General features: G+C 33.6%; 1 protein-coding gene across 1 annotated transcript; it reads right to left on the bottom strand.

Moving 5' to 3' along the window:
- Positions 1-5,841: 5,841 nt before the first annotated feature.
- On the bottom strand, positions 5,842-7,094 carry LOC133861506 (zinc finger protein CONSTANS-LIKE 4-like). The gene is made up of 2 exons (XM_062297291.1): positions 6,425-7,094; positions 5,842-6,332 (listed from the first exon to the last, which is right to left on the bottom strand). The coding sequence occupies exons 1-2, from the start codon at positions 6,947-6,949 to the stop codon at positions 6,066-6,068; spliced, it is 792 nt and encodes a 263-aa protein (XP_062153275.1). The 5' UTR covers positions 6,950-7,094; the 3' UTR covers positions 5,842-6,065.
- Between the last annotated feature and the right edge of the window lie 7,993 nt (positions 7,095-15,087).

Genomic DNA, 15,087 nt, shown 5'->3' with positions numbered 1-15,087 from the left:
AAAAGAATACAACTCACTCTGCACAAGAGTAATACACGGCCAAGAGAATTTTCTCTCTAAGTTTTGCTTCTAAGTTTTTCTCAAGAACTAGAGAAAAACTGCATGAAACCACACTCACAATCATTTTCAAGTTATCAAATAGAAGATCTAAGAAATTGATCAATTATTAAAATCCTATTTCTTGAAGAATATCAAGATCTTCAAGAATATTTAGTTTTTGAAGAATGCGAAGAATAAGAGATGAGCTTTGAATCCTATCATGAGTACGGGAGTGATGTTCACCCAACATTACTCAGACACTCCAAAGCCTAGGAGAGGCCGAATCATCAAGTAGCACAAATTTTGTCTTGAAAAGTCATCTAGCCATATTTCTCTTAAAGTTAAAAACTCTGTGGGATCACTTTATTCCACTGCGAACTTTGATATAAATTTTATTTCATATGCGCAATAGGATCCCAATTACACATATCACATAAGCTTTGGAGGATGGGAAGGGGATGTGGAGGTGGGTGAGGGGGCTGATGCACAAGCATGACGGTTATTAATCGCATAACCGCCTTGACCGGTTGCAGTTAGCGATTTTAGGAGTAAGTAAAAGCGGTTAATAACCGCTAATCGATTTATAATATATATTTATATAATAAAATAATAAAACATAACAAGGGTTCATGCTAACTGCTAAACTTGTCATATTTACCATCAACATCATCACAAGTACATAATATACTTCTTTTTTTTTTTTGATAATCATAATATACTTATTAAAGCAAGTAGTATTGCTACTAGTTTTCCCATTTCTGTGTTTGTTTCTGGCTTTCTGCTACTGATTACCATGGAAGTATATTGTCCTCCACCTCGGATAATTTCTCGCATGAATTTCTGGAAGCAAGAAATTTGTCTCTTGTATATATATTGGTGACCATAATTTTTCACGAATCTATTACTGTTTTGCAACAAATGTACATGCAACCAAAAGCCCTCCTGTAAATATTTTTCCTAACATTTTTGAGGAATTAATATAGTAATTATTCAAAAAAAAAAAAAAAAAAACAAAAACAATTAGTTTGCTTCTTAAATAAGATAGGATTAAACAGCACGAGACACATGGAAATATTTCACACTTTGATACAAATGAGATAGGCCATACATGGGTGGAGCTACCTCAGGCCGGAGAGAAAAAAAAAAAAAACAAAAAAAAATAAATAAATAAATTTACCCCTAATTTTTTTTTTTTTTTTTTTTTTTTTTTTAGTTTCGGCCCTTCAATTTTTATTTTTATTTTTATTATTTATTTATTTATTATTATTATTTTAATTTAGCCCCCCTAAATCTTAAATCTTAACTCCGCCCCCTGAGCCCACACAAATTGGTAATTGAAGATTGGGATATATGAATAACATATATAAGAAAATCTTTATGTATGTTGGTTAAGCATTAACAAACATGACCTGTGGCTAGAAGTTATTAACACATAATTGCCGGCTGCAGTTAATCGCTAATAAGTCTAGAGATTGCGATTACTTCAAAATAATAACTTCCTAAAGTGATTACAGTTATGAATAAAAGAAAATAATCACAACCGCAACCACTCCTATCTCCCTACTCTTTATGCCCTACAGTAATTCAAACCTAGAAAAATACACCATGGCTTCTAGAGCTTCTGGAAGACCTTTTTAATCATTCCATCAATCGAGCCATCGACCATTAGGAGAGGAGTTCTAGGTTAATAAAAAACTAGGCTAGGCTTCATCGAAAGTACGACTACAAGGGGACTATGAATAGGGGGTTTAATACATAAAGATGAAAGCTCCTAGATTTGATTCTTCTAAGTTGGTAAACGTTGATACCAATGAGTTGGCAAAAATTCGACAAATATCAACAGCTAGGAAATACCTTTTACGCCCTGACTTTATAAACAAGCAATAAGCAAGAAATATTTGATTTCACAATATACAATCAAACTCACTAGAAGAGATAGTATACCAAAGCTGTGTTAGGAATGATGCACTAAACTGTTGATGTTAGTGTTCTAAACTCCAATTAATTAATAAGATTCTTTGATTTAAATTATATAAAGTTGTTTGTTTATAGAAATGTTTAATAAGCATTGAGCATCCAAGGTATTTACATGCTTCTTCTTTATGATTACTATTTAATTATTATATGCATATAAATGGTCCTTAGATTGCATTAAATAGATTATAGTCTATGATAAGAATAATAAAATTATCACACATAAGATCATAGACCATAATCTTTGCCATCTAAAACTTAGGTTTCGTTTGGTTTGCGGAATATGTATTCCATTGAAAAATAAAATATTTATTACTAAGAATAAAAGAAAGTGGAATGGAATGACTATTCCTACTCTTTAGTTTGGTAATAATTCATGTACTTTAATTGGAATCCAATCAAAATTACTATAAAAATCCCTACATTTTTTTTTTTAAAAAAAAAAAGTTGAAAAAAACTCAAATTATTAAAAAAAAAAAAAAAACCTTACCAAATAAAAGAATGACTATTTTAAGGGTCTATTCCTCGAACAAAACGATGCCCTAATGTTGTCGACTACATTATCAAATGTGCTAAAAAAAAATAAAAATAAAAATAAAAATAAAGCCCAATGGTTTGAATACAAACCATTTAAAGCCCCATAAAGCAAATATTGGACGTTGTGGATTGGGCAGTAAAGAAATCAGATAAAATCTCCATCATTCTTGGTGGTGGAACAAATATAACTGCATTTTTATACATATTTATTAAAAGAAAAATCAAATAAAGATTTACCAAGTAATTAAATTTTAGGAAAACTTCACTTATAATTCTTGATCTTTTATCACTTTTGCAATGAAATATTCAAACTTTAAAAAGTGTCAAATATAACTGCATTTTTATACATATTTATTAAAAGAAAAATCAAATAAAGATTTACCAAGTAATTAAATTTTAGGAAAACTTCACTTATAATTCTTGATCTTTTATCACTTTTGCAATGAAATATTCAAACTTTAAAAAGTGTCAATTTAGGATATCATTCTTTCTATTTTTTTTTTTTTTTCAATTTCAACCATCCGTTATAATTTTCCGTTAAATCATGTCAAAATTCTTAAAGTTCCCTTATGTTTCTTTTTTTAAAAAAAAAAAAAATCAAATATTTAAGCATGGGTATTTTTGCAAATTCCATTAAATTCTGTTCAACACCTAAATCTTTAAATTTTTTTTTTTTTTTTTCTAAAAAAACAATAAAAGTATTTTGAGAATTTTGACAAGATTTAACAGAAAATTCTAACGGATGGTTGAAATTAAAAAAAAATTAAAAATGAATACCTCAAATTGACACTTTTTAAAGTTTAATAGTTAATTATGAAAGTGATAAAAGATCCTAAATTATAAACAAAATTTCTTAAAATGAAAATTTCTCAAAATTCTATTGTCACTATCATAACTCATAAGTCATGAGATGGTGCCACGGTGGTCAACAGAAATTTCATGGCCAGGGAGATCCTCAGATCCCTGAATGATGTGTACCCACCCGGCCCCCGGTGGATAAGTAATTTCAGAAAGCTTACAAGTTACAACCACCACCGCGAAACGACACCATCCCTCAAAACACTCAACAATTCTACACCACAAAAGCCAACCCACTTGATCCTTTACTTTTTCTCCCAAAGCAATTCTTTATTATTTTTAATAATAATAAAAAATTGGGTTCTTTAATAGCAACCCCTTCAACAATACTCCAATTTAATACTGTAATTATAGATTGCGTTACTGGCTGACAATCCTCAGGGTTCCAGGGAGCCATCCTCAGCCATAATCTCTCTTTGTACGCTTTTTTATATATCTTTCTTTTACGCATACACAAACAGACAATAGTCCATTTCAATTCCGAGATATTTATTAGAATTAAAAGAATTCTATATTCAAAGCACATAGGCTTTATGTGACCACCGACGAAAAAATATTAAAATAACAATTCATACTTGCGGGTCGAATTCTAATCATATCGAACGGTAGATATAAGATTATAAATATCGATTTTATTTAATTAAACCCGCTATATCCTGAGTAATGTTAGGGATTATTCTTTTATTTCATTAAAGTTAATGTGACTTTTAAAATTATAAAATTGGATCAAAATTCAATAATAATTCATTTCAAAGCCAATAAAAATTTTAAAAGTCACATAAATTTTGGAAGGATCAAAAGAAGACAAAAAAAAAAAAAAAAAAAAAAAGAAGAAGAAGAAGAGAAAAGGGTTTCTACTTCTTAGCATTACTCTCATACTCCTAATCTACTAATTTCGTGGTGTGTTCGTGCCAAGTTTATGAATCGTATTAAAAATTGTCAATCTTAAATGTTGTGTGTCGAATAGGTTAACCTTAATCCAATTTCTTTGAATAAATGGGTCAAATCCCTCAATCTTAACCTACTAATTTCGTGTAGAGTTCGTGTCGAGTTGACAGGTCGTGTCAAAAGTTGTCAACCTTACAAAACAAACGATTACATTTTTTAAGAATAATACACTTCACATCCATTTATTACATTCATGTCACATTGGTTAACATAACATGTTTTAAGTAGCTTAAAATGTCATCTACTTAAAAAGAACACAAATAAACGACGTTATGTTAGACAATGTGACATGAGTTTTAAATATCACATTACTCCTTTCTTAACCTTATTGATTTGTTAAAGTCATGACACACAAAGTGATAAAATAAAAACCACAAATATTAAATTAAGAGTATTGTTTTTTGTACAACTCTCGTACAATTCTAATTTTCTTTTTTAAAATCAACCATTGAATATTTATGACCTACATATAAAAAAAAAAAAATTCAATAGTTAGATCATTTTAAAAAAAAAAAAAAAATCATTACTCATCAACTAAACCAGGTTTTAATAAAAAAAATCTTTTTGCACAACAGCTGTTTGCCGATCACTTCTCGTTTTAATAAAGAATAACCAAACGTACACTTAGTCAAATTATTAAGGTACACGTAGTAGATTGGGCGAAGACGTAAATCATGGACATGACTAGAAGCGAAGCCGCGTTGAACCAGTTTTTTGCTACAAGTAAAGTGACCCACTATCCCAAGGCCAAAACCACACGTTACAACCATTGCAAGATAGAGAGAGAGAGAGAGAGAGAGAGAGAGAGAGCAAATGTGTGGCAGTGGCGCAAGAAATAAGCATGGAAAACCACCAAGAAGCAGCAGCTGGTTTTGGAAGATGACATGACAAGAGTTGGTGGGCTTAACTGGTTCAATGTTCGTGAGGCTATTGGGTATGACACGCACCTTCACCCTCACCCTCGCCCTCGCCTTGGAAACGTTCTAATCTAAAGCCAACCACATAAACACTTTCTGCAGGTCCCCCACTCCACCGCCTTGCCTTCCCTATGCCTTTCTCTATAGCTCAGTTGCGTGCCTCAACCTCATCCACGCCATTCTCTGACACTTCGCCAGCTCTCTCACTGCTAAATCCACACTCAAGCTCATCAACTCTTCCCATTTATGTTCCACCCATTTCACGCATTTCCTCGTGCTCTTTCTCCCCTTCCGACCAACTTTCAAAATTAGGCCATCCCACACAAAATAACAACACAAGTCTCATTACAACCCCAAATTGCAGGCATGCATGCATTGGATTCCCAGATTATCGTTACATAAAACAAAGGCTAACGTGACAATCTTTCACATTTGCTGTCCAAATTACTAACGATCCAAAAGCAAAATTGTTGAAAATTTCTATCAAAGTCCAGACGCTAAGCAATGCCCATCAAACTGACATATAGATTACCATCAAATCTAATCTTGAAATAGAGAGAGAATCCGATTCCATCAAGTTAAGATATCATTACCAATACAAGCACTTTTTCAAGACATAAAAATTCTTGGCTAAACTTGGATACCCACCAAAGATATGACACGGCTTAAACAACGAAAATAAGAACCACAATCTCCATCCTCTAAATTAGTAGTACAAATTAAGTAACGGTGAACAGCTAATACTTTTGTTAGAAGAGGTGTTAATTATGAAAATATCTACCACACGCTACCTCAAATCGTACGGGTAAGAGAATCTGAGGGGCCCAAATCAAGGGCTTCAGATCTATTACTCGGTTCACAGAAATCTCGCCGACCAAATCTCCTGCGCGACATAATGATAGCCGAAGAAGATGCCGAACCGTCATGAAGTGGAACCGGCCGGTCCGGTTCGGTCATCCGGTTCTTCCAAGGCCTCGATGAGTCAGTCGAAGTCGCCTCCCAGTCACCTGCCTGAGCCGTCAACGCCGCACCGGCCGATGAACGCCCGAGATCGTCCTCCTATTTTAAATAAAGGAAAATAGAATAAATCCCGAGTGTTCATTTCGATTTTTTGATTTTCAACAACTTAAAACAAAAGGCAGTAACTGAACCTGAGGGCTTCGAAGATCTGAGCCATTCTCACGCGTTCGCTTCAACGAAGAGACTCTCACCGGCTCTTCTTCGCTGCTCGAAGAGCTCGCTGCCGGCGGAGGCGTCATCGTAGACCACGGCACCACCTGATTATCCCCCTCCTCCTCCTCCTCAACACCACCATCGTCGTCGTCATCATCTTCGTCGTCATCATCGACTACATCATCTACATCATGATCATCACCGTCATCGTCGTCGTCGTCGTCGTCGTCGTCATCGTCATCTTCATTGCCTCCTTGGCTCTCTCGCACTTCTTCTTTGTTTCCGACGCAGCGGTCGCAGACAGAGACCGTGTGGCCGAGCTTGGCGCCGGAGGCCTTCCAGGGAGTTTGGGACTGGCAAGCGTGGCAGAGGAGGGTCCTGGAGTGGCGAGCCACAAGGAAATTGGCTCCGTGGACCTTGGCGTCGCAGTCCCAGCACAGGCTCGCCTGGTCCGACTCGCAATAGGCCCGGGCCTGGACCTTGCACAACTCGCACTTCTTCATGTCTCTTTCTCTTTTACTCTCTAAGGGAATTTTCTCTTTCTACTCTCTCTCTCTTCTGCGAGACATGGATGGATATATGGGTGAGAAGAAGGGGAAGAGAAAAGCAGAGGGCAAGTTGCGGTCCTTATATGAACAGCCCTACTTTTGCCTCAAATCACGAATTTACCTTCCTCGGCTTTCTTATGTAGTTGTCTTTCTTTTGTCTTTTTAAGCCCAAACTTATCTCTTCAGGTTTAAAACTCCTTTTCGTACCCAAAATAAATAAATAAATAAAATAAATAAAAAATCTTCTTCCTTATTTTCACTGTTATATATATATATATTTTAAAATTAGTATTGAATTTAAAATTATTGTTATTAAATTTTAATTCAATAATAATTTTAAAATTCATTTGACATTTGAGAAGATACATGAAGATTATGCATTATTCTTTAATTTGAAGTGAAAAGGAAAAAGTTTATTTTTAAGTTTAATGATGTACATTTTACCACGTATATATGGAATTATTTTATTTAAATAATGTAATATTATATAACTCTATTAAATGACTTAAAACATAACCGTAAAATAAAGTTTCTTCATTACACTTAAAATGGAATTTAATAAAAATCGTAATCATTTAGTTTGAAAATAATGATTGAGTTGCACATGATAGAGTAGCTTAAAAATTATATAAAAAGAAAAATATCTTATTTTGTGTGCGTCATTCATCAATTAAAACAACATTCTAGAATAATTCAAATAGATTATCCATACATTTAAGATGATTAAAAAAAAAAATTAGATTAGAACAAGGATTTCATTAAATTTATCACCTTTCATGAATAATAAAATAGACTAGTAAAAGTGGCAAAAAACTTCAAAGGTTCATAATAAATTAAATTAAAAAGAGAAAAAAAAAGCTATGTAAATGCAATGGTGTGGTTGAAGGGTATAACTGACATTTAGGGCAGAAAACGAAAGCTCCAGACCTAGGCGTTCTGGTTGAGAACTCCATCATCAACCATTCCTAGGATGTGGTGTGCAAAACTGCCAGGTGTCGGCTCGTGAGGGAACAAGAAGCTTCTGTATGTACATGTATACCGTTCATTTGGTTTTGCTTCCCTTGGTTCGTGCAGGATATTTTACTGGTTCGATGTTGGCGTGTCATCTACGTGGCAGAGGGGATTGCCCCGAGATCTGATTCGCTTACGTGGCTTGATTTGCTTCTGGGGGGATTTTGGCCACATGGGCTGCAATTGATTTTGGGGGTAACGATGGGCCCCACGAGATTACACCTATTTTTCTCCTTGTGTTTTCGGCCCACGCGCTCGCAGTGCTGGTGCATCTCACGACTCCTTGTCAATTGAGCAAGTCCTTCTATTTTAGAGCAAAGTGTATAGATTTAATAATATACATGATGTTATGTACATAAAAAGAAAATAATTATAATATATATGATTTTTTTTTTGACATGAATAATATATATTATGTTACACGATAAATGTGTGTTACGTGTATTATATTTTGAATATGTTGTCACATTATTTAAAATTTTAAATAATATGACATCAAATACATCATTAAATACAACAACAACAAAATCTTAATCATAAAATAGATTTTATTCATTTCACTTAAAATAGAAATGATAATTTTCCAACACTGGATAGGTGTCACACTTGGATCAAATATTAGTGTAATTTCTATTTATAAAATTTGGAACTTTTTTAAAGAGTTAAAGACATATTTGGTACCTGTAGTTTAAAAACTTTATTTTTTGGTACCACAGTTTCATTTCGCTTCATAGATAGTACCTGGCTTTTGAGAAAAGACTGACTTGATACCTTCGTCTATTTTTTGGTCCAAATTTTAACGGACGACCATGTGTCAACCAATGAGGGTTGACATGTGGCACAATATATATATAAAAAATTAAAATCTTTAAAAATTAATTAAAAAATAATAAACGTTAAAAAAAATTGAAAAAGAAAAGAAAAAAAATAAGAGGGGTGGCTGACCGATCTGGGGTGGCTGAACCACCCCCATGGCCAAAGAAAAAAAAAATTGAAGAAGGAAGTTTTGGCCCATGGCCACCCCTATAGTGGCCAAGGGGGTAGCTCAGCTACCCTTCAATTTTTTCTTTTTTCAATTTTTTTTTTTGTTTTTTAATTATTTTTAAAGATTTTTATTTTTTATTTTATATTTTTTTTTATATTATGCCACGTGTCAACCCTCAGAAGTTGACATGTGGTAGGACGTTAAAATTTGGATGGAAAAATAGACGTAAGTACCAAGTCAGTCTTTTCTCAAAACCCAGGTACTATCTATGAAATGAAATGAAATTGAGGTACAAAAAAATAAAACTTTTAAGCCACATGTACCGAATATGTCTTTAACCCTTTTTTTAAAACAGAGAATTAATAATTATTTCATATCATTTAACCAATGTGTCATTGTCCTACATTTAAGATATGTTGATTTTTAATATCTATTTTGATAAATATCAATGTTTACTTCGTAGAGCTAGACTAACATATTATTATCATCGTATATAATCTAATTGTAACCTCAACCATCAATTTGATGATCCTAAAAGTTTTATTTTCATATATCTTTAGGTCTTTTCAATATGGTGGTAGTGACATTACCATTGACAACTTTTTCACAAACAGAGTAGTAGTCAATCTCAACGTGTTTTATATGGACATGAAACATCGGGTTTATAGCCATGTAGAGTGCATTGATGTTGTCACAAAAAATATGGACAGAGATGAGAGACAGATGCCAAGGTCCCACAAAATAAAAGTCACCCGGTGAGTTCGACAGTGGTGGGGATCGTAGCACGAAACTCGACCTCAGTACTAGAGTAGGCGATAATGACCTACTTCTTGACGGTCCACAAAAACAAATTAGAATTGAGAAAAACAACACACCCGGTCATAGAGTGGTTGATGAAGTAAAAAATGTAAATATAAAAACTTTTAAACATGTAATCTTAGCTGTGTATATATGTGCACATTCCAAACTCTTGCATAGAAGCATACACATACAAACTCATCTAAGTCATAACATATTGATACATTATATAACCCACCTACACACGTATACATGTATTCTACATCATGAGCGGAATTCATACATATACACATACCTAAACAATAAACCATACATGAACATCATATGCAATCAGTTGTAACGATATACATACATTCCATGTCTCCATGAACATATGCGTATTGGAACATTTAGCATGAAATCCCTGGCAAATCGCATTACATAAACATCAATAAAACATTATGCCATCCATGCTTACATTTATTGATCCTTTAACATTTCAATTCATTATATTGACTGATGAGACTTTCTTCCTGGTCGTTATTCCTTTATACATTGTTGTTTTAGTCCATTATTCCTTTCACTCACTCCTCATTCCCATGTACACGTTTTTGATGAATGCTAAAACTTTCATTTTTGCTTTGCTTACATATCCATGCAACATTTAACGACATTTCATTAACACAATTCATAAAGCATGTTGTTAGTTTTTGTTGGTTGCATTCTGTTGACAAAATCACTATCATTTAACGTTGCTATTTATACAGGGTTGCTGTTTTATTCAGAGTCTTCAGATGGAAAGGGTCTTAATATGACAAGTATCAGTATCACAAGCTTCAAGAAGGCAATTTCCGGTTTCCAGGAAAATTCTGCCCACGTCTCAGTATTTTTATCATAACTTTCTGCTCAAGTATCAGATTGAGATGAAATTGGTATCGTTGGAAAGCTAATAAAATAAATGATACAACTTGATGTCTAGACGGCCAAGAGAAACGTCCAGACAAAAGATGAGTGGGTCCAGACACTATCTAGAGTTCGAGAAATTCCAGAATTCCTTTTCAGACACAGAAACAACTAGCAATCGTTCGGACGTAAAGGCAACTTCGTCAGGACGCTGAGATTGAAATTTACGCGTGAAGCGCGATATGGAAAGCGGTTGAAGTTCTCCGTCCAAATGTACTCAGCTTCCGTCCGAACGCAGTCTAGAGAAGTCCGATTCAGACTCAACTTAGGTTTTTTTAAGCCTATAAATAGAGGCCTCTAAGCATGTAAAAAAATATGAATTCAGTATTGAATTCTTCTGTACTTAGAGATGGTGTTTAGGTAGAAATTGTGAAAATCCGTTAGCTCTCTAAGGATTGTCAAGTGTGTGACTTGTTCGTGTGAAGTTTATATTAGGGATGAGCCATAAGGTAAAGGAGTCCATTGAAGACCCCTTCAAGTAGATAATTTGGTTGGAAGGCGTTCACGTTGGGTTATGTGTCAAAGTGCAAGTTACGATCGCTGCATATGAGTATGTGAGTGTTACTATCTGTGTACTAGCTTTGTCTTCTGAATAGTAGATTTCTTGGGTTTAGCTGGCCAAAGTGATTTTTTCTCTTAATTGAGTTTGCACTTCGTTAACAAAATATCTATTTCATTTAAATTCCGCACTTTTGATATTTTGTTACATGTTGTTCACACACACACACACACCGTAATTTAGAAGTCACTTTATTTTTCAATTGGTATCAGAGTGGGTACACTCTTTTTGGACTAATCTCCTGAGTGTGATCCATATTTTTAACTTATTTTATCATGAATTCTTCTATGTTATCTGAAGAGAATTCTGATAATGAGCTCCTTGAAAATTTTCTTAAACTAAGTAAAATTTCTAAAAATTTCAATAAAGAGCTCAAAAAGGTTAAGCAAGAAAAAGAGTCATTGATCATTAAACTGTATGAATCACATGCTTTGATTGACTCTTTGAAATCTAAGAATATCATGTTGTTTAACACTATTGATACACTTGAGAATAAATTAAAAGAATCTGAAGATATCTTGAAAAAAAAATTCTCTAATGATAATTTAAAAAAACATGCTTAGTATTCATACAGATATTTCTAACAAGTCTGACTCAATTGTTGATGATTTGAGGACTTCTACTTCACATGCTTCTGATTTTGAATTAGATTCTATTGTTATTAATCCTGTAATAGTAGATACAGCTTGTTTAGATAATGTTGAAAACTCGTGCTTAAATAACTATGTGAAGCCTAAGTCCAAGTGTAAAGACCAATAAATTTAATAGGCGATTTATCAATTAATAAATCGTATTTACTAAATAGATAGGATTAATAATTCTATTTTTAGTAATAATAATTGTGTTATCAAAATAAAATAAGCTTAGGATAAAATAATTGAAAGAATAATAATTATTATAGTGGGTCCTAGCTGAATAAATAATTACTTGTATTAATAAGAAGGTGGTTTGAAAAAAAAAAGAAAAAAAAATAAGAGGGGTGGCTGACCGATCTGGGGTGGCTGAACCACCCCCATGGCCAAAGAAAAAAAAAATTGAAGAAAGAAGTTTTGGCCCTTGGCCACCCCTATAGTAGCCAAGGGGGTGGCTCAGCTACCCTTCAATTTTTTCTTTTTTCTTTTTTCATTTTTTTTTTTGTTTTTTAATTATTTTTAAAGATTTTTATTTTTTATTTTATAATTTTTTTTTATATTATGCCACGTGTCAACCCTCAGAAGTTGACATGTGGTAGGACGTTAAAATTTGGATGGAAAAATAGATGTAGGTACCAAGTCAGTCTTTTCTCGAAACCCAGGTATTATCTATGAAATGAAATGAAATTGAGGTACCAAAAAATAAAACTTTTAAACCACATATACCAAATATGTCTTTAACCCTTTTTTTTAAACAGGGAATTAATAATTATTTCATATCATTTAACCAATGTGTCATTGTCCTACATTTAAGACATGTTGATTTTTAATATCTATTTTGATAAATATCAATGTTTACTTCGTAGAGCTAGACTAACATATTATTATCATCGTATATAATCTAATTGTAACCTCAACCATCAATTTGATGATCCTAAAAGTTTTATTTTCATGTATCTTTAGGTCTTTTCAATATGGTGGTAGTGACATTACCATTGACAACTTTTTCACAAACAGAGTAGTAGTCAATCTCAACGTGTTTTATATGGACATGAAACATTGGGTTTATAGCCATGTAGAGTGCATTGATGTTGTCACAAAAAATATGGACAGAGATGAGAGACAGATGCCAAGGTCCCACAAAATAAAAGTCACCCGGTGAGTTCGACAGTGGTGGGGATCGTAGCACGAAACTCGACCTCAGTACTAGAGTAGGCGATAATGACCTACTTCTTGACGATCCACAAAAACAAATTAGAATTGAGAAAAACAACACACCCGGTCATGGAGTGGTTGATGAAGTAAAAAATGTAAATATAAAAACTTTTAAACATGTAATCTTAGCTGTGTATATATGTGCACATTCCAAACTCTTGCATAGAAGCATACACATACAAACGCATCTAAGTCATAACATATTGATACATTATATAACCCACCTACACACGTATACATGTATTCTACATCATGAGCGGAATTCATACATATACACATACCTAAACAATAAACCATACATGAACATCATATGCAATCAGTTGTAACGATATACATACATTCCATGTCTCCATGAACATATGCTTATTAGAACATTTAGCATGAAATCCCTGGCAAATCGCATTACATAAACATCAATAAAACATTATGCCATCCATGCTTACATTTATTGATCCTTTAACATTTCAATTCATTATATTGACGGATGAGACTTTCTTCCTGGTCGTTATTCCTTTATACATTGTTGTTTTAGTCCATTATTCCTTTCACTCACTCCTCATTCCCATGTACACGTTTTTTATGAATGCTAAAACTTTCATTTTTGCTTTACTTACATATCCATGCAACATTTAACGACATTTCATTAACACAATTCATAAAGCATGTTGTTAGTTTTTGTTGGTTGCATTCTATTGACAAAATCACTATCATTTAACGTTGCTGTTTATATAGGGTTGTTGTTTTATTCAGAGTCTTCAGATGGAAAAGGTCTTAATATGACAAGTATCAGTATCATAAGCTTCAAGAATGCAATTTCCAGTTTCCAGGAAAATTCTGCACACGTCTCAATATTTTTATCATAACTTTCTGCTCAAGTATCAGATTGAGATGAAATTGGTATCGTTGGAAAGCTAATAAAATAAATGATACAACTTGATGTCTAGACGGCCAAGAGAAACGTCCGGACGAAAGATGAGTGGGTCCAGACACTATCTAGAGTTCGAGAAATTCCAGAATTCCTTTTCAGACACAGAAACAACTAGCAACCGTTCGAACGCAAGGGCAACTTCGTCAGGACGCTGAGATTGAAATTTACGCGTGAAGCGCGGTATGGAAAGCGGTTGCAGTTCTCTATCCAGATGTACTCAACTTCCGTCCGGACGCAGTCTAGAGAAGTCCGATTCAGACTCGACTTAGGTTTTTTTAAGCCTATAAATAGAGGCCTCTAGGCATGTAAAAAAAATATGAATTCAGTATTGAATTCTTATGTACTTAGAGATGGTGTTTAGGTAGAAATTGTGAAGATCCGCTAACTCTCTAAGGATTGTCAAGTGTGTGACTTGTTCGTGTGAAGTTTATATTAGGGATGAGCCATAAGGTAAAGTGTTACTCAGATAATCAACCCTAGAGGGGGGGTGAATAGGGTTGATAGCAAACTTTTCTTTTAATAAAAATTATACTGAATTAAGAAATTAGAACAATATAAAATGCAGTATAATGCAAACAATATAAATATTGGAACAATAATGAAGAGATAGAGAGAGAGATTCAAACTCAGCGATTTATCGTGGTTCGGTTCACCTGACCTACGTCCACTCCCCAAGCACACCACTTGAGATTTCAATCCACTAAACAAAACTCCTTGCAGGTGGAGTTAAAACCTTTACACTTCAAGAGTAACCTACTCTTCTTCACAAGGTGGAAAATCTCCTTCACACCTCACAAGGGTCACACCAACCCTCTTGATACAATAGATTGTGGATCGGGTTTGAGATTTCTCTCACAATAACAATTCTCCTTTTTGAGAAGGATATACAATAAGGCTTTTACAATAAAATCTCTCTCACTAGAACTCTTGTATGAAATGAACTTGAAGGCTCAAATGAATTTGAATGAAAGAAAGAATGCTTTGAGTTCTAAGCTTGCTTGTTTCTCACTTGATTGAATGATC

This window comes from Alnus glutinosa, chromosome 2 (genome assembly GCF_958979055.1).
Source record: "Alnus glutinosa chromosome 2, dhAlnGlut1.1, whole genome shotgun sequence".
NCBI classification, from domain to species: domain Eukaryota; kingdom Viridiplantae; phylum Streptophyta; class Magnoliopsida; order Fagales; family Betulaceae; genus Alnus; species Alnus glutinosa.
Note: the sequence above shows the minus strand (reverse complement) of the source record. Positions and strands in the feature narration are given on the sequence as shown.

What these genes read in the sequence shown, in the direction of transcription:
- LOC133861506 (XM_062297291.1), bottom strand. Translation starts at nt 6,949, where the DNA reads ATGAAGAAGTGCGAGTTGTGCAAGGTCCAGGCCCGGGCCTATTGCGAG. An exon ending in CAGATCTTCGAAGCCCTCAG is followed by an intron (nt 6,333 to 6,424) that starts GTTCAGTTACTG and finishes TATTTAAAATAG; the next exon opens with GAGGACGATCTCGGGCGTTC.